Here is a 20,891-nt window from a genome sequence, read left to right as displayed (position 1 = left end):
AGCTGATTGCCATATTTGGGGTCGGGAAGGAATTTTCCTCCAGGGCAGATTGGCAGAAGTCTCTGGGGGTTTTTTGCCTTCCTCTGCAGTGTGGGTCATGGGTCACTTGCTGGAAGATTCTCTGCACCTTGAAGTCTTTAAACCATGATTTGAGGACTTCAATGGCTCAGACACAGGTTTATTACAGAAGTGGGTGGGTGAGATTCTGTGGCCTACATTGTGCAGGGGGTCAGACTAGATGATCATAATGGTCTATGAAATACCATGTGAAAAGGTGTCTGGTTTTTTTATTGCATCCTAGTACAGGCTGGAAGCAGCAACAAGAAGTCATTCTCTTCGTTAGGGTTTAGGCTGCAAGAGCAATATTCTACAAAAGGACAGTTGACTCCCCTGACATCTGACAATACCACAAACAAAGGTGTGAACTGACTGCTGGACGGACTATGCTGTAATACTTGCTCTAGGGTGGCCTGTACACCATTATGTCTTTCCAACCATCCACCATACTGTCTGGTGGATTGGAATAAGGAGATCCAGTCTGAGTGAATTGGCTCCACTGTTGTTACAGACATCTCATTCCTAAAAGTACTGTTTTCCCACGTGCAGCAATTCTTGGAAGTACACTGAAAACATGGACACACACTCAAGAGGAGTGGTCCTCACACTGGACAAGAGCAGGAAGGGGTTAATGGACACACTCTCCTGAAGACAGGGGCTGAAGCTGGCCTGTAACACCTTTCAGTGTTATCAAGGCTGGAGGATATGAGAAGGAGCACGGAGACCCCAGAATAGGATTCCTGAAAGAGGGATTTTGAGTCTGAGGCTGTGAGGACCCAAGAAATAGCTCAACAGCTTGGAGCGTGGAACTCTAGGAGCAGCCAAGCTAGGGGAGAAAACTGGAGTCTGGATTTCATGTTGTCTGAGGCTATGTCTACACGTACAATGCTATAGCAGCACAGCTTCAGTGTAGACACTCACCACAGTGACGGGAGGGATTTTCCTGTTCCTGGAGTTAATCCACCTCCCAAAGTATGTGTATACTTTAAATATGATAGTGGCACAGATAGAGTGCTCCAGTGTAGACACTACCTATGGCAACAGGAGCACTTCTCCCATCAGTGTAGATAATCCACCTTCCCAAGAGGTGGTAGCTAGGCTGATGAAAGAATTCTTCCATTGACCTAGCACTGTCTACAGTGGGGGGTTAGGTCAGCATAGCTACATCTCTCTGGGGTGTGGTGCTGATGTAGGTTCCCAGTGTAGACCAAATTATTGTTAATTTTATTTGTTAATAAAGTCAGACCTCAAGAAAAGATGAATTATGAGTGCATGGCCTATGCAGGGCCGGTGCTACCATTTAGGCGAACTAGGCAGTTGCCTTGGGCGCCAAGATTTGGGGGCGCCAAAAAGCGGCGCCCCCCCCAAATTTTTTTAAAGCCCTTTCAGCGGCCGCTGCACTGGGAGGGAGACGGAATCTGAGCCACTGCCAGCAGCCCAGAGGTTCCTCTGGATCAGCATGCCGCTGGCAGCCCGGGGGTTCCACCGCACAGTTGCTGCTTCACTTCTCCTGCCTCCCAGGCTTGCTGCGCCAATCAGCTGTTTGGCACCGCAAGCCTGGGAGGAGTATTAGAGCAGGGGTGGCGTGCTCGGGGAGGACACAGAGCAGAGGTGAGCTGGGGTGGGGAGGTACCGCATGGCTTCCCGGGCCAGGGGATGGGGAGCTGCTGTGGGGGGGAGCGCCTCAGGGCAGGGGGGGAGCACGGAGCTGCTGCAGGGCTGGAGGGGTGCAAGGTGGAAGTTTTGCCTAGGGTGCGAAACTTCCTTGTACTGGCCTTGGGCCTATGCCTTAGAGAAAATGGAGGGGGGTGGGGAGGAATGAGTTTATAAGATTTCACAAAATACCAGCTTCAGGGAAGAAACAATCACTGAAGCAGAGCCGCTCAATCAACATGCATCAAATTCAGTACTCGTGGGCTCCAGCTCAAGCCTGAATGTCAATACTCCAGTTTATAGCCCTGCAGCACAAGTCAGCTGACACAGGCCAGCTGTGTGTGTTTTACTGCAGTGTAGACATACCCTACATTACTCTTACCCAGGGCGAGAATGCCAGTCTCTGAATTTCCTCTGAGTGAAAAGAGGCATCAGAAAGTTCAAGAAGAGCAGTGCAATTGCAGCTATAAGGCTAAGTATGGTGAGCATGCTATTTTTTTATATATAAAATCAATACCACTGTGCAAAACATCTACAGTGATTCAATTCATTGCCATTTTCTGTTGAACATATGAGTTTGTATCATCCGTTTTCCTCATGTCTGGCTAACGATGAGGCAGGTTGCATATGAAATATAAAGACCTATCTGGTTTGACAAGGTAATTCATTTCAAGGATAATTAGCTGACTAATTCTCAGCTCTCTCCATTTGGAAAATAACAGGAAAGCTGCCCAAGCATATATGATAGGAATCCTTTATGCCATGTTATTATTAAACATGCAGAGACCATGCATTTCACATTCTTTACTGCATATTAGCCAGTTACCGCTTTGTATTCAGAAAAGTCTCCTCCTGGAAGCTAACATTTCAGTTTAGCCAAGTCAGAAGCAAACACAGATTTCAGTCTGCGTTCTAATTGGAATGCAATATTCTCCAAACTTCTCTAGTATTTTCCTGATGAATGGCTCCATACTACCTTTCACCAAACTGGGCAGAGGTGGAGGGGGTTATAGAAGAGAGAATTAATTATCTGTGCTGTATAACACCCTGCTCCCTGAGAAGTCCCAGAAGCCCTTTTATAGCCACTCCATAGAATTAGGCTTCCGTTGCTGTGGGGGTGGAGAGTGGGCTGGGGAGCAGCATCTCTCCAACATGTGTTTTCCTGGTGACCAGGCAGGTATTCTGTCAAATATCCACGAGGGGCTTAGTGCTGCTTCTCACTCCCAGTGACACCAAGGAATGGGAGCCAATGGCAGCACAACTCCTAAAGGAGTCTTTGTCAAGAGGAAAGGGTGGATGGGCAGCACCCTGGACAGACAGGCACTCCAGAGACATTTCTTCCTCTGGGTATCCTGGGATCTGTAGGGTTTGGAGACCACCCTAATGAGCCCAGGAGAAAAGAAGGCTGAGGGGAACCTGAGAACAGGCTTTAAGTATCTCAAGGGCTGTTATAAAGAGGCTGATAATCAATTGTTCTCCATGTCCACTGAAAGTAGGACAAGAAGTAGTGGGCTTCATCTGCAGCAAGGGAGATTTAGGTTAGATATTAGGAAAAAATGTGTTACTATGAGGGTAGGTAAGCTCTGGAATAGGCTTCCAAGAGAGGCTTTGGAATCTCCATCACTGAAGGTTTTTAAGAAGAGATTGGACAAATGCCCATCCGGAATGGTATAGGTTTACTTGGTCCAATCTCAGCGCAGGGGACTGGACTTGATGATTTTTCAAGATCCCTTCCAGCCCTACATTTCTATAAAATGCCTCTCCACCCAGGTTAGAAGGGGATATCAGGGGTGAAGTGTATATATATTTTTTTCTGGATCTCTTATTTCATCTCCCCATAGGAACAGAGGTTTAAAAGAAAACACTTAACAGCTTAGTGGACAGAATGGAGGGAGAAAGTCATAATGTACATGATAATACATACTAAAAACACGTTATAATGATCAGGTTTTATTGTTCTTTAAGATAACTACTGACTTTGGATTTGTTTCTGTCAACAGTCTCCTTTTGGGTCAATAAATCATAGAATCATAGGACTGGAAGGGACCTTGAGAGGTCATCTAGTCCAGTCCCCTGCGCTCATGGCAGGACTAAGTATTACCTAGACCATTCCTGACAGGTGTTTGTCTAATCTGCTCTTAAAAATCTCTAATAATGGAGATTCCACAACCTCTGTAGGCAATTTATTCCAGTGCTTAACCACCCTGACAGTTGGGAAGTTTTTCCTAATATCCAACCTAAACCTCCCTTGCTGCAGTTTAAGCCCATTGCTTCTTGTCCTAGCCTCAGAGGTTAAGAAGAACAATTCTCCCTCCTCCTTGTAGGAACAAATCTTCTGGTTCACTTCAAAGGAATCATAGAATATCAGGGTTGGAAGAGACCTCAGCAGGTCATCTAGTCCAACCCCCTACTGAAAGCAGGCCCAATCCCCAGACAGATTTTTGCCCCAGATCCCTAAATGGCCTCCTCAAGGATTGAGCTTACAACCCTGGGTTTAGCAGGTCAATGCTCAAACCACTGAACTATCCCTCCCCCATAGTCAACATCTGCTTATTATCCTGCCATCTGCTACATCTTCATTATCATGCCTGTGTTCATTGGTTCATTGTCATTGCAAATTCTTCTGTGATGGTGCCAGCCACAATGGTGGTGGCTGGCATAAATAGAACTTGCCCAGCTTAGATTTCTATAGATTAGGCATTGAAGGTGTTATTTATTCTGTACATGCCATGATCACACTAAGGACTAAGACTCAGATATCATGGTGATGGATGCACACAGGTATGCAGACCCATGAACAAGAAATGGGCTTATTGCAGCCAGGCTTGAAGCCAATTTATCATCTGTTTGCCACAGAAAGTCTGATTTCCAATTTGGTCCAAACTTTACAGCTCCCCATTTCTCCCCCTTATGTAGTCCAGTCATCCCTGGAGTAACCAGCACTGCCTGAGCACAAGTGTGTTCCTCAATGTGGAGGTTCTGCTGCAGCCCCTGTAGTAAGAACAGTCCTCTGTTGTACTGGTCATTGTTGAAGTTTAGTCTCTTTTACAGTAGCTTTTCTCCTGCATATTCACTTTGCCTCTATAGATTTTTACATCTTTTGTTTATCTTCTCAACAGGCTCAGAGGAAGCATCATCAACAGCTGCTACTACATTATCTCCACCCACATCTATTAATGGTAGCACTGCAAGTATGTGCCTTTCTTGAAGCAAAGGCTGTAAATATTAAAGTGATCATCACTGATAAGTACCTGATTCATGTTACATCCATAGTAACACAGACTTTAAATGTCCATTTATTATGGTTTCATGTAAAAATGCATATGATTTTAGATAGCGTGTAAGTGAAAGATGTCCCTGGTGTTTTCACTGGTGTGAAATTAGAACACAGTGGTAAGTTGGGCCATATATCTAATATCAATAAATGTTACACAAGCTCAGCAGAGAGACCTTGTTTAACACACAGTGCCAAATCCTCAGCTGGGGTAAGTCAGTGTAGCTCCATTGAGCCCGCTGTCTTCTGAGGTCAGAAGTCTGATTCAGCACTGGATTACTCTAATTTTATACCAGTCTCATTCTATTTAAAATCAGTGGGTAACACAGGCATAGAACTGGATCAGCACAGTACTGACCAGGCCCCAGAAGAGCGAGGACACAACTTATGATAGAAAACGTAAAGCAAATTCATCTGCTATTCCATAGTGCCATTATATGTATGTTATGCAGTCTGTGTTTGATTACAACACACTGGTGTGTTTGAAAAGTTACCCTGAAATCTTCAGTTCATGTTGGCCTTAAAAGTAATTCCTAAGTGTTAATTATTTACTTGGAATGACATGAGTTGGTTTTCTCCAAGTTATTTTTCCCTAGTAAGATTTGTTAGTACAAAGGGGCTGATCCTGCAGGGTGCTGGTCAGCTCCAGGAGTTGATTTCAGCTGGGGTGGAAGATGCTCAGCACCTCACAAGATCAAGCCAAAAATGGGGGACTCCTGGTTGCAGCCAAAATGCGTCTGCATTGAAGGTTATTATATTTGGATTAAGACGCATTGCAGAATGTTTTGCTTTCATAGCTTTCACTGGAGATGCAATAACTGAAGATACAACCATAGTTGTTCCTGGATATACTACTATACATCATACAACCATATCTGTCCCTGAGCCAACAGAGATGACAAGAGCCGAATCCTCTAGTACTGCTGCAAAACCTCAAGTACCTGAGACCACATTAACGGTTAACCCGGATGGGACCACACATACACTCCTATCCTCTTCCACAACATCAACGCCCAGTACCTCAGTTACCGTGCCCGGGACTACCCATCCGTTGATATCTGCTGGGACCACAGCTTCACCCACCTCCTCTTCCACAACATCAATGCCCAGTACCTCAGTTACTGTGCCCGGGACTACGCAGCCATTAACATCTGCTGGGACCACAGCTTCACCCACCTCCTCTTCCACGACATCAACGCCCAGTACCTCAGTTACCGTGCCCGGGACTACGCAGCCGTTGATATCTGCTGGGACCCCAGCTTCACCCACCTCCTCTTCCACGACATCAACGCCCAGTACCTCAGTTACCGTGCCCGGGACTACCCAGCCGTTGATATCTGCTGGGACCACAGCTTCACCCACCTCCTCTTCCACAACATCAATGCCCAGTACCTCAGTTACTGTGCCCGGGACTACGCAGCCATTAACATCTGCTGGGACCACAGCTTCACCCACCTCCTCTTCCACGACATCAACGCCCAGTACCTCAGTTACCGTGCCCGGGACTACGCAGCCGTTGATATCTGCTGGGACCCCAGCTTCACCCACCTCCTCTTCCACGACATCAACGCCCAGTACCTCAGTTACCGTGCCCGGGACTACGCAGCCGTTGATATCTGCTGGGACCCCAGCTTCACCCACCTCCTCTTCCACGACATCAACGCCCAGTACCTCAGTTACCGTGCCCGGGACTACGCAGCCGTTGATATCTGCTGGGACCCCAGCTTCACCCACCTCCTCTTCCACGACATCAACGCCCAGTACCTCAGTTACCGTGCCCGGGACTACGCAGCCGTTGATATCTGCTGGGACCCCAGCTTCACCCACCTCCTCTTCCACGACATCAACGCCCAGTACCTCAGTTACCGTGCCCGGGACTACGCAGCCATTGATATCTGCTGGGACCCCAGCTTCACCCACCTCCTCTTCCACGACATCAACGCCCAGTACCTCAGTTACCGTGTCCGGGACTACGCAGCCATTGATATCTGCTGGGACCCCAGCTTCACCCACCTCCTCTTCCACGACATCAACGCCCAGTACCTCAGTTACCGTGTCCGGGACTACGCAGCCATTGATATCTGCTGGGACCCCAGCTTCACCCACCTCCTCTTCCACGACATCAACGCCCAGTACCTCAGTTACCGTGTCCGGGACTACGCAGCCATTGATATCTGCTGGGACCCCAGCTTCACCCACCTCCTCTTCCACGACATCAACGCCCAGTACCTCAGTTACCGTGTCCGGGACTACGCAGCCATTGATATCTGCTGGGACCCCAGCTTCACCCACCTCCTCTTCCACGACATCAACGCCCAGTACCTCAGTTACCGTGTCCGGGACTACGCAGCCATTGATATCTGCTGGGACCCCAGCTTCACCCACCTCCTCTTCCACGACATCAACGCCCAGTACCTCAGTTACCGTGTCCGGGACTACGCAGCCATTGATATCTGCTGGGACCCCAGCTTCACCCACCTCCTCTTCCACGACATCAACGCCCAGTACCTCAGTTACCGTGTCCGGGACTACGCAGCCATTGATATCTGCTGGGACCCCAGCTTCACCCACCTCCTCTTCCACGACATCAACGCCCAGTACCTCAGTTACCGTGTCCGGGACTACGCAGCCATTGATATCTGCTGGGACCCCAGCTTCACCCACCTCCTCTTCCACGACATCAACGCCCAGTACCTCAGTTACCGTGTCCGGGACTACGCAGCCATTGATATCTGCTGGGACCCCAGCTTCACCCACCTCCTCTTCCACGACATCAACGCCCAGTACCTCAGTTACCGTGTCCGGGACTACGCAGCCATTGATATCTGCTGGGACCCCAGCTTCACCCACCTCCTCTTCCACGACATCAACGCCCAGTACCTCAGTTACCGTGTCCGGGACTACGCAGCCATTGATATCTGCTGGGACCCCAGCTTCACCCACCTCCTCTTCCACGACATCAACGCCCAGTACCTCAGTTACCGTGTCCGGGACTACGCAGCCATTGATATCTGCTGGGACCCCAGCTTCACCCACCTCCTCTTCCACGACATCAACGCCCAGTACCTCAGTTACCGTGCCCGGGACTACCCATCCGTTGATATCTGCTGGGATCACAGCTTCACTCAAACCTAATGAGACTGTTCCTACCTCCAAACCTGGTGAGGCAACATCACAACCTATTGTAACTACATCTACCACTAAACCTACTTGTATTTTGCCTGTTGCCAGAACAACTGTGACAACCTTATCTACAGATACCAAAACCACATTCAAACCCTCCAAATCCACATCTGTATCTATACCTGATCTGTCCACTACAGTAAAGTCAGATAAAAAAGGTATGGAATTTGCATAATTTTCTGTGGGTAAAGAGTAGTGGACTATACAGAATGCCAGATTTCATCTAGGCTTCTACATTAAACCATGAAGAGAAACACTCCTTCTAATGATCCAGCCCCAGTAGCAAGGAAGAGATGAGAACCCTGATAGTTCTTAGGCACTGTTCAGACAGCTAAGAGCATCGCATTTAATCCACTGTATACAATATCTTTCTTAAAATGAATGGAAACATGACAACCTGTTTGACTGAGTTTTTCTTTTTGCAGTCTCTCACATTGTTGTCCCTGCAGATTCATTGTGAGCACAAATTAGCAAGTCATGATTGTTTGGGCTTGTTAGTAATTAGCTGCCTAGCTACCTGTTTGTTTAACTCAGGTGGCTAGATGCTAACAAGTGATGCTTCCAGATGCAGTTCATTTTTGGCTAAACAAATGCAGCTGCAGTTGTCTCCCCATGATTATCTGGCTGTTAACCCCAGCCAAATACATATATACATTTTGACTACATATAGTATGCCTAATATGTTGAGATTAACTATTTTTCTTAGAAAAGCAATTTAAGCAGCTGTCTCATGTAAATTAGCCAGAAACCCTCACAACTGCTAAATATCTAAGAGCTAGATTGGGTCTTTAAAATCAAATATATACAAGTGAAAAGGTAAATTGCATATTTTCCAACCATCATAAAGCAGAGCAATCTATCAACTGTGAAGGCTTTTTTCTCTCTTATTGTGCATCTTTCCTACAATGCAACCCCAAATGAAAAGGACTGTTATTTTTTATTAGTGAGACAAGCTGAGTGAGGTAATAATCTTTTATTGAACCAACTTCTGTTGGTCAGTGAGACAAGCTTTCAAACTCCACAGAGCTCCTTCAGGTCTGGAAAAGGTACTCAGAAGACATGTCTACACAAGGATTAAAAAACCCACAGCTGCCCCTCAGCTGATTTGGGCTCCAGGGCTGAAAAAATTGTTGTGTAGACATTTGGGCTCCGGCTGATGCCTGAGCTGTGTGGGACCCTGCCAGGATTGAAGGTCTCAGCTCTTGGGCTTCAGCCCAAGCCCAAATGTCTACACAGCAATTTTTAGCTCCAGCTGACTTGGGCTCAGGCAGCGACCTGGCCAGGCCAAGGTGTCTCAGCTAGATTCAAGGTGGAACAGATTGTTTAGCATACGTAGTTAACACATATTTCAAGGGAACGTTAAATATGAAGTGGCCTGTTAACACCTCTCAAGTCATAGGGGAGAAAGGGGAATGAAGCTGGGGGAGGGGTAAATTGGTTATAGATTGGTGTAATAAACCATAAATCTATATCTATTCAGTCCATGATTTTAAGTGTCTGGCTGAGTTATGAACAACAAGGAGTCCAGTGGCCCCTTAAAGACTAACAGATTTATTTTGGCATAAGCTTTTGTGAGTAATGTAAGCTCCCCTGCTTGTCTTTTGAAGGTGTGCAGATTTCCCTTGAGGATGACGTGAGGACCAGCAGCTTAAACACTGTATGGGGATGGCTGAGTTACTGCAGAGAATTCTTTTCTGGGGTCTGGCTGATGTGTCTTGCCCCATGCTTAGGGTCTAACTGATCGCCATATTTGGGGTCAGGAAGGAATTTTTCCCCAGGTCAGATTGGCGGAGACTCTGTTGGCAGGGTTTCAACTTCCTCAGCAGCATGGGTCACTTGCAGGTTTAGTGTAAAAATGGTGGATTCTCTGTAACGTGAAGTCTTTAAACCATGATTTGAGGACTTCAGTAACTCAGCCAGAGGTTAGGGGTCTATTACAGGAGTGGGTGGGTGAGGCTCTGTGGCCTCTGATGTAGATAATGATGGTCCCTGCTGGTCTTAATGGGTATGTCATTTTGTAAAAAGTGTTCACTCACGGGTGACAGCATGTCTTATTTTTTCCTCTGTGAGTTCATTCAAGAATGTAGTGATTGTTTCCTTTCAGCCACATAGCTGTTATTGGGGCATTTAATGTGCTGGATGAGATACAAGAGAACCACAAAGTTACAAACACCAGAGGTATGAACTGACCATACATGTCATTTGGAACTGGAGGTAGGCAAGCAGGCAGCAGTAAAGACAAAACCCCCCAAACCAAACATGGTACACTACTGTGTTAAACGTGAACTATTAAAAAAAGGGGAAAGTTTTTTTGTTTTTTTTTTAAAAAAGGTTTGATAAGATAAGGAAACTGTGCTTGTTTCATTTAAATTAAGATAGGTAAAAGCAGCATTTTTCTTCTGCACAGTGAAGTTTAAAAAGCTGTATTAAGTCAATGTTCAGTTGTAAACTTTTGAAAGAACCACAATGTTTAGTTCAGGGTTACAAACCTCCATTTTTGAGGTCTTCATAGCTCTGAGGTTCTGCTGTACACCACCTGCTTTGCTAGGCATGTGTAGCACCCATGGATCTTAAAAGGTGTGTTGTGGGGGCTGTTGATTATCATAGCAGTGGAAGGATGTCTACAGGTTTTGCAGCTATTGTTCTGGCAGGGTCTGGTGTTGCTTTGAGTTGGTGTGTCCTGGTTTGTGGGGAGTTTGCTTCTGATGAGCTTGGAGGGGTTGGGGGAGGAGTGTTTGAAGGTCAGAAGTGGAGGTTCAGGAAAGATCTCTTTCAGGATGTGGTCCCCATGGAATATGAGTTGTAGTTTGATGATCCTCTGCATCAGTTCCACTGTGGGATGTAAGTGACAACTGAGGTGTGGGTGGTCAGAGAGGGTTTTATTTCTGTACTGAAGCAGGTTCTCTCAGGGTACTTGTAGGTTGCCTCATGGAACGGGCCATCCTTCCCTGTGGGAGTGTCCTTGTTTGGTTGAAGGTTGTTCTGAGAGTATAAAGATGTATAGCCCAGACTATATATATTACCATTTATTATTTGTATGACAGTAATAGCCAGGGGGCAGATACAGTACAAACCGAGTAAAATTACAAGCCCTGCTTAAAAGACCTCATAGTTAAAGGCCCAGATCCTGCAGTAAGCAGTTTCTGGGCAGACCCAGGGCCAGCGCTTCCATTTAAGCGACCTAGGCGGTCCCCTAGGGCACTAGGATTTGGGGGGGTGGCATTTTGCCACCCTCGGGGGCAATTCAGCAGGGGGGGGTCCTTCTGTGCTCCGGGACCCGCCGCCCAAGTGCCCCGAAGACCAGGAGCCGCGGAAGGACCCCGCACCCCACCACAGAATTGCTGCTAATGACCGGGAGTGCGGAAGGACCCCCGCCTAGGGTGCCAAAAACCCTGGCACCGCTCCTGGGCAGACCCCTGCATCTATGCACAGCCTCAGTGAAGTCAGTGGAGATCTGTGCACCCACAGGAGACTGACCACTCAGAGCTTATTGCAGGATCAGGCTCCGAGTATAAGGGGAGTTAGGTACCCAACTCCTGTTGACTCCAGGAGTGCCCAACAGTTGACAGACAGGGATGGGAGGAGGCAGGGATGCCAATATATTTTTATACCAACTACAACTCCCCTTATTTTCCATTACTACAGTTACCTTCTATGACATCAAAATGAACTTTTCTCTCATCTATGAAACTCACAGAACTCCTGATTACTATGATGCAAACAACCTTGCTAAAAACTGGGTAAGTGGATTTCCCCCAACCCATTAAATTGTGGATAAGTATCAGGAGATAAGGGCATCTGAAAGAACAATATGAGCTCCCAGGGCAAAGCACAGAGAATTGTTCAATTAACTAAAGGAACAACATTATGGAGTTTCATAATCATGTTATCCAACAGATTTTTCATGAAAAGACATGGTGGAAGAGGTAATATCTTTAACTGGACCAACTCTATACAGGGGCGGCTCCAGGCACCAGCACACCAAGCGTGGGCCTGGGGCAACAAGCCACGGGAGGCGCTCTACCAGTCGCTGCGAGGGCAGCAGGAAGGTTACCTTCAGCAGCATGCTTGTGGAGGGTCCGCTGGTCCCGCGGCTTCGGCGGACCTCCTGCAGCCATGCCGCCGAATCCGGAGAACCGGGGACCTCCCGCAGGCAAGCCGCTGAAGGCAGCCTGCCTGCTGTGCTTGGGGCGGCAAAGTACCTAAAGCTGCCCCTGACTCTATAGAGCTCTTCTTCAGGTCTGGGAAACTGCTAGCATCACTACTAAATGGAAGGTAGAATAGATTGTTTAGCATAAGTAAATATTGTAAAAGACCATTCAAGGTAGAGGGGCCTGTCAACACTTCTGCAGTCATAGGACAAAAAGAGGGGGTTAGTGGGTCACAGATTATTGTGATCAGACAAACTCAATATTTCTGTTCGGTCCATAATTTGTAGTGGCTGGCAAACTTATGAATTTAAGCTCCCAGGCTCACCTTTTGACAGTGTTGTGCAGGTTTCCTTTGAGGCTGAGGATGGACTCATCAAGCTATATCACACTTCTTTGTGAAGAGGAGTGTTCAGAGATTAGAATTAGAGTTGGTCAAAAACTAGAATGAATTTTGACATTGAAAAATGGGTAAATTTTGCAACAAAAACATTGAAACTATGAATTTACAAGCACCTCTAGTTAAAATACTGACCTGACTTAATGAGAAACTTGTTTCTTTTACAGTTCAATGCCAGATTTCCTGAAGGTGAATGTGTTGTGACAAATTATTATGTAAAAACTGCAGGCAGGTAAGTACTTGACTATAGGGTGTTTGCTTACTCCACAACCTAACCTAAGCATTGGGAGAGTTTGTAATCAGGATCCTGACTGACATTTCACAAATGATCTCTCTGTATAATGGGACAAACAAAAACCCCAGATAAATGGAAGCTGGGTACCAAATACCTTTGAGGATTTAGGTCTGAGTGCCGAAAGTCTGCTGCAGGATTTACAGGCACAAAACTCTATTAAAAATAACAGTATTTCTGCATCAAACTCCCACACTGCTCTTTAGAGCCAAACCCATGTATGTTCATATTTAATCTGTAGGCAGGTGAGAGAAGTGGGGTTGTTCAGCATTTGCTAGATTGATGGAAATGTCACTTGAACAGACGTAGTTTTACCATTACACACATTTTGACTTTCTGCTTTCTCCTCCCGCATCATCAATTGAATGATGGAGGTTGTGGATGGCAACAACAAAACAAAACATTGCACTGTTTACATGAAGCATGTTGTTGTGTATTTGGTTGTCATGGTTTTCATTCCCATGGCAACTGAGTTAGATTATTTGGGGATAGCCCAGCCAGCTTCGGCTGGTTAGGTGACCTCTGTGTCGGTAAATAAATGGTAGTTTTGTTAGCTGTCTGCTTTCTGGCCTCAAGTGATTTCTTCCTAAACCGGCTGCTCCCAAGGATGTAACAAGTGGCGACGATGGATGGGATCCCGGTGCTGCTCCAGTAACAGAAGTAAGTAGAAGTCAAGGTAAAGAACAAACAAACAAACTGCTTGTTTGCACAGACTGTGAAAGTGAAACTAAAAATCATGGCTACTCTGACCGGGCCACTGGAACCTTTTGATGAGAATATAGAGCAGTGGCAGGGGTATACTGAGCGTTTTGAGCTTTTTGTTATTGCAAATGACATTACAGAAGAGAAGAAGGTGCCAATATTCTTAAGTGTTGTAGGGACTAAAACCTACTCCCTGCTACGCAGCTTACTACACCCTGTTAAGCCTGAGACTAAATCTTACGGTGGACATCGGTGAAATTCTGGGGTCCCATTTTTTCCCCAAAACCACTTGTAATTGCTGAAGATTCGGTCCACAAAAGAGAACCAAAAAGAAGATGAAAACAGTTGTACCAATTTGTAGGCATTTTTAAAAAGCTAGCAAAACTGTGAATTTAAGGACGATGTTAAAGTGTATTGCCCTGCGGTGACGGTTAGTGTTGGCCTGTACAGTGATGAAGCTAGATGGAAAGCGCCACTGACAGAGGCTCAGCTTACACTACAAGAAGGTGATTTGATATTGCTGTCCTCCATGGAACTGGCTACAAGGGAGGCGCAATCATCGGCTCCTCCCTAGGGTGCAAAAAAAGTGTCACAGGAACAAACTTACCACAAACTGGAGCAAGAGTCAGATGTTTACCGCAGTGGGTACTGCTGGGTCACCAGGCATCAGAATGCTGGTTGTAAGGCCTGGTGTGTCGAACATGATGTGGCAAAAAGGGACACAAGTGAGTGTGGCTGTAAAACAAAGAAAGAGGCTGTGGTTCCTGGCCTGACCAAAGAGAGGACTGCCACCCAAAGCAGACCAAGGAGATCAAGGTGAACACTCATGCAAGCGAAGTGCCACTGCATGGTTTTTGTCTTGGCAAGGGGCTCAGATGAACATGGTACCTCGCGTTGGATTGGCAAACCTATACGCATGGAATCGGAGCACCAGTGCAGCCGTTCAACTGGTTCTGAGACTGTTGTATAAAGAAAAGCTACAGCCATTTTCCGCTTAAGGCAACGAAAACTGTTCTGAAGACGCTATACCGGGAGAGAAGTTGCCATGTTGGGCACTATTATGTTAAGGTGGAAGCTCAATGGACAGGCTGCTAAATTGCAACTGTTTGGGTGCAGAGGTAACTACCCGCCCAAGTGGGTAGGTCTTGGCTTGAAAATCAGCTGAAAACTGGGCAGAAGTGCAGCCAGATAACTAAAAGAAGAACAGTCTAACCCCTATATACTAAGGAAACATGCTCTGTTATTTGGAGATGATTTTGGGAAGTATGAAGGGAATCCACTGTGACATTGAACAGAGTCCACCAAAGTTCTGAAAGCCCGAACTTATGCAATAGCCAAAGTTGAAGCGGATCTGGAGCGCCCGGTCACCAATGGAGTTCCTATACCAGTTACCCATAGCTCATGGGCCACTCCTATCGTCAAATAGTGAAAAAGATGGCTTCTCCCCAGGATCTGCAGTGATTTTAAAGTCACTGTCCACCCATGCGTGTGTGCAGAGCAATACCCGCTTCCCCGCATCGAGACCTCTTCGCAGGCCTGGCTGTGGTGACAAAAAGTTCAGTAAGAATGATCTGATTCAAGCATTTGTACAGATTGCACATCAATGAAAAGTTCCAAGAGCTGTGACTATAGGTGACTCCATAGAGGGCTTTAATTGATACTGTCGCCTACCCTTCAGAATAAACGTCTGCTCCCACCCTGTATCCAGAGGGCTATGGAACGAGATCTTGTGTGGCTTGTCAGGAGTTCAGTGCTGATCTGGATGATATCCTGGTCACTGGAAGGAATGAAGAGGATCATTAAAGAATTTAGGGCTACCCTACAAAGACTGCTGGAAGAGTATGGCCTATGAGTTCGAAAGACAAGTGTGAATTTTTCAAGCCTCTGTTGATATTTGGGAACATCATTTGGATTTCTGCAGGTCTCATTGTAAGGCCCCTAGCAAAGTAGAAGCTATGTGGAGGCTCCTCTCATCTTGAAATGCTAAACCAGCTGTGCTCGTTTTCTAGAGATACTGAACTTATTATAGAAAGTTCATCTCTCATAGCCAGACTGCAAACCACTTCATGAGCTCTTGGCAGAACAAGACTGAAGTGGACGGAAGCCTGTTATGTTGATTTAACAAAGCTAAGAGCATTGCTAAATTGCTGAGTTCTAACACACATTGATCCATCCTTACCCCTACAATTGGCCGTGCGATCTCCCCGTATGGAGTGGGAGCAGTCTGTCGACACATTATGCTTCAGGAGAAGAGAGACCTAATTGCTTGCTTCACCACTCTAAGCAAAGCAGAAACTAACTACGCCCAAATCGAACGGACGTGAGGCATTAGGAATGTGTTTTTGGAATTCAGAAAGTTTCATTCGTACCTGTTATGGGCGAAAGTTTACTCTTACTCACAGACCTCGACCTCTGATGTCAATTTTTGGACCCTACAAACAGGCATTTCCCTCCATTGGCTGCTGTCTTATGCAACGTGGGCATTGTTATTCTTCAGCACACACATATAGAAATCAAATATCGGAAAGTCCACTCTGCCACATGGCAATCGCAGATAGCCTCTCAAGGTTTGCCTTTGTGTCAAACATCAGGTAGTGCCCAAAGCAAAATCTTCACTTTGAACAGTAGAGAAACACCCATCACAGCTACTCAGATAAAGAAGGCAACGTCGCATGACCCAGTATATCCAAGTTATGAGACCTTGTGATGCACGGAAAATCGACGAAACTTCTCCAGTCTCACCCGACTTGTTAACCTACAGTCCAGTGAGGAAGAGTTATCGTCATCCAGGTTGTTTGTTGTGGGCGGAGACCATGTCATATTCCACCGACCACTGAAGATCACAGATGTCTAGAACAGCTGCTTCCCATAACTGTGGAACAGTGCGCATGAGGAAATTGCCATGAAGCATATTTTTGTGGCCTGGGATTAGGACGTGCTATTTGAAGAGAGGCAAAAAGCTTGTATGTCATGTCAGGGTGTGAGAATGCACCCCGTGGCACCCCTACCACCATAGATGGTGAAAACCCGTTGAACAACGTATTAAATTGACTTTGCTGGCCCCCTTGAGAAGAAGCATGTCTTGGTGCAGTAGATGCCCATTCTAATGGCAGAAGTCTCTTATAAGACAGTCCCACTACTGCAGGAGAGTACTACACAAAACTCGCGGGGACTGCTTTAGCCTTTGGTCTGCAGAACAACTTGTGAGCGACAAACGGACCGCAAGTCAATCTCTCAGGAGTTTCAAAATTTTATGAAGCCGCAATGGATACATCACATATGCAGCACCCAATCTATCCATCCACCAACGGATAGCCTGAAAGATTTGTGCAGACAATGAAACACCGTTGGAAATCCACGAGGTACAAAACTCCATTCAAGAAGCGTCTGATCCTTCTTACTTTCCTACAGACACACACCTCAATGCTACGACCCAGGCAGTCCCCGGCCTTTCTAGTAATGATGGACGACAGCGGCGCACTTTGCTTTGATTGCTGAGACCTTCTGAACCCTGAACAAATTGGTGCAACATCAGCAAGCAATATCAAGTCATCAGACGGGGCCACCCAGAGAAAAGACGCCGTTATCCCGGAACAGCCAGTTTTGGGCTTGGAATTATACTTCCAAGCTAAGACGGGGTTCCCTGCCACGATCATCACTCACAAGCAGGACCATGTTTCTACAAAGCGCTGACTGCAGAGAATCTTACCTGGCGGCGACATGTAAAGATTCACTGTTGCCAGGTCACTGGCATCCAGGACACAATCTGCAGTTAGACAGTGGTCTGACTTCACCTCTTCTGGTGAGGAGCCGAATCACGAATTCACCTGTTCTTGACCTGTTCTCCTCCATTACTTGTAGCGGCTGAATACCCCTTTGCCCAGCACGAGATGATACACCTCCTCTACCTAGTTCGTGCTGCGGACCCTGAGCCCATGCTACTTGTTGGGTGCAACACCAAGAAGTTGCTGTAATCCACCTAGAGACAGAGAACCTCCTCATCCCATGGGTGGCAAAATAAATAGCAAAACGTGATTCTGGGATTGCATTAACAGGTTGTTTGTTAACAGACACAAGAAGTCACTTCTTCTGCTCAGTGCTATCTGCGCTGGTCTTAGACTTCAACTGGAAGTGTGTTCCATTCGGGCACCGCATTTCAAGAAAAGATTGTGGAGAAATTGGAGAGGGCCAAGAGAAAGCAACAGAATGATTAAAGGTCTTGAACATGACCTATGGAAAGGAGCTTGAGAATATGGGTTACTTTAGGTCTGGAAAAGAGAAAGACTGAGAGGGGACATGATAGCAGTTTCAGGTATCAAGGGTCTTTCATCGGAGGAGGAGAAAACTTGTTCACCTTACCTCATAGCATGATAGAACAAAGAAAGCAAGGCTTACAAATGCACAAGGAGATTTAGGTTTTGGACATTAAGGAAAAATTTCTACTGTCGAGGTAGTTAACACTGGAATAAATTGCCTAGGGAGGGTGTGAATCTCCATCTCTGGAGATATTTAAAGAGTAGGTTAGATAAATGTCTATCAGGGATGGTCTAGACAGTATTTGGTCCTGCCATGAGGGCAGGGGACTGGACTCAATGACCTCTCGAGGTCCCTTCCAGTCCTAGAGTCTATGAATCTATGAATCGGCTGGATCTTTAGCTAGGGCGAACCCAGGGTTATGGGGCAAAATCATCCCCAGGGTTTAGCTGGGAATGGAGGCAGTCTACCCTCCTTCTCTAGTCTAGTGTGTGTTTTATTTAGGGGATATTCTTATTAGAGGGGGAGGAATATGTTGTGTATTTGGTTGTCATGGTTTTTGTTCTCATGGCAACTGAGTTAGATTATTAGGGGATAGCCCAACCAGCTTCGGCCGGTTAGGTGAGCTCTGTGTCTGTAAATAAATGGTAGTTTTGTTAGCTGTCTGCTGTCTGGCCTCAAGTGATTTCTTCCTAAACCGGCTGCCCCCAAGGATATAACACATGTCAGATTCTGAAATTCTTAAGGGGAAAAGATAGAGACTGTGAAATAAAGACAAAGAAAGGGGGATTAATAATGACAACTACTGGATCTGCAGTAAACATATGCAAGATGCATTAGTTAAATGGCTCTTAGGAATTAAGGGGTTAATATTTTTTAAGGTGGGAGCGAAGGGCTTTTAGACTATAGGATGAAAAACAGGGTACTGGCAGCTTTCCTATACCCTTAGTAGTTTTTCCTCCTGAGCTAATTATCCCTAAAAAGCAAGACATGGATAGGAAAAACAACATGGCTAGAATGAAATAGAATAAAACTGGTTTGGGACTTGGGAGGACACTGTTGTAAGGAACTCGCTAAGTGTGCAACTGCTGAATCATGGGCCCTATTCTATGAATAGTTTCTTAACAACTCCGGTTGTAAAAGCAGGACCATGTGAAGTCTATTGCTGATGTAACCCTGAAGTCTGAGAGGCCTCTGGAGGCAGTGCAGTGACATCAGTGGTTGTTCTTGACTTACCACAGATTTGTTACAGTATGAAATATTCCTGAAGATATAACGGGGCTGATTCTATGCCAAGGAAGTCAATGGTGAAGTTCCCCACTGACTTCAGTAGCCCAAGGGCAGGCTCATCAGCTATGGGATAATTTATTTAGGATATACACACACAAACAATTATTCTGCTCTTTTTTAGGTACAGGAATAGTTCTCCAGGAGAAAGTGTCCATGGGAGAGCTGATGTACGTATTATAAGACACAAACTTTACCTGCATTGAGTTGTTCTCATTGGATAATCAAGAAATCATTTTTCCTCTTACCTTTAGCTTATACAGTATTTTAGTTGCATTCTGAAAGGTAAAAACACATAGACTGCACAGTTAAATGTAATGTGACTAGGCTGCCAAGGGATGGTAGAACCTCTAAAGATCAGCTCCAACCATTTTGCTCAGCCAGCTAGTCTGAGAGTTCATAGAGTAAGATTGATTTCTCACCACAAATTAACTCAGAAATGAATTTCAAAACACCTGCTAGCCACCTGAGGAAAGCCCTGCAGACTGCAGTGTAATTTTACTCTCCTGGTATTGCTGCCTGATTTTCATATCAAAGCCAGGGGTTCAAGTGCCCATGGAGGGAGTTAGAAGTGAGACAAGTAAGCTGAGTTTAGAGTCAAATATCACTAAACAGTTCCAAAAATGGTATGTGGTTGCATCTCACACATTGTTATTCTATTGTTAGTAACCATGACAACAGTATTTTGCCCCACCAGAGGCCTAGGTTGGCACAGCCCTGCCCTCCTGCATCTGGTTCAACATACTGTTTTTCTGCTGCGTTGATATGACTCCTACCTACGCTTGTGTCCAGTCCTTCCAACTGTCTTTGCAGTAAGACAACCCAGAGTGCGTTGGCCCATGAGTTGTGCTGCTACCCAGTTGTGCTGTCAGATAGCTGCTCAGATTTTCCCAGAAAACATTGGTGCCAACAGGAGAAGGCAGAGTGGGAGGGCTGGACCTGAGGATATGGCTGGGGTGGAGTGTCCACACAAACAAAACCATGTGACTTATGACCAGGACTCTAAACAGTAACAGTCCTAGTTGGAGCAGGCATGAAATATTATTCACAGTGTGTTGTTTTTCAAAAGCCCTATTTCCGCCTCTCTCTTTCTGGCTAATTGCAAGGTGTCAGTCCTACTCTGCCTTGGATCCATAGCTGAGACAGTCTTCTCTCCCTGTTTGCATCCTCACATCAGCAGCAACTAGCTGGCACACCTTGTTTTTATAGTCATCTTAATGTAATGCACCATTAAAACTACTGAAAAATGCAAACATGTACTGGACACGAATAGTCAAATACTGACATTTAAAGCATTGAGTGTGTTAGCAGCTACTGTTCACTTTCACTGAAAACCATTACAATTACATTAAAGCCAGTTTCATTATTCTAACCTTATTCTTGTCCTGTTCTGTATTTTGTGAACTGAAGATGGAAGAAAAGCAGAATTCACAAAGGTAGGATACATGTTTACAAATTGTGTGCTTAAATCTAATTCTACCAACACAATTAAATCAATTCCCTCCTTCACTTTTACACAGTATATTGGTGCTGATTCAATAATAGGATGATCAAGGTACTTACTAGTTCTAGGGGGTTAAAATTATGATAACTTTTATAACAAAGTAGAGCTAGGCATGATGAGGATACTTAGCATACTCT

General features: G+C 45.8%; 1 protein-coding gene across 1 annotated transcript in view; it reads left to right on the top strand.

Annotated features, from left to right (window-relative positions):
• The first annotated feature begins 9,795 nt into the window (after window positions 1–9,795).
• Window positions 9,796–20,891, top strand: part of ADGRG4 (adhesion G protein-coupled receptor G4) — a 49,241-nt gene continuing 38,145 nt past the window's right edge. The window contains exons 1-4 of the mRNA XM_075068425.1: window positions 9,796–9,800; window positions 10,272–10,345; window positions 11,813–11,907; window positions 12,883–12,947. Coding sequence (XP_074924526.1) covers window positions 9,796–9,800; window positions 10,272–10,345; window positions 11,813–11,907; window positions 12,883–12,947 — 239 coding nt within the window. The remainder of the gene's footprint in view (window positions 9,801–10,271; window positions 10,346–11,812; window positions 11,908–12,882; window positions 12,948–20,891) is intronic.

This window comes from Chelonoidis abingdonii, chromosome 8, assembly GCF_003597395.2.
Source record: "Chelonoidis abingdonii isolate Lonesome George chromosome 8, CheloAbing_2.0, whole genome shotgun sequence".
Classification (NCBI taxonomy): Eukaryota; Metazoa; Chordata; order Testudines; family Testudinidae; genus Chelonoidis; species Chelonoidis abingdonii.
This window is presented reverse-complemented; position numbering and strand designations above follow the sequence as displayed.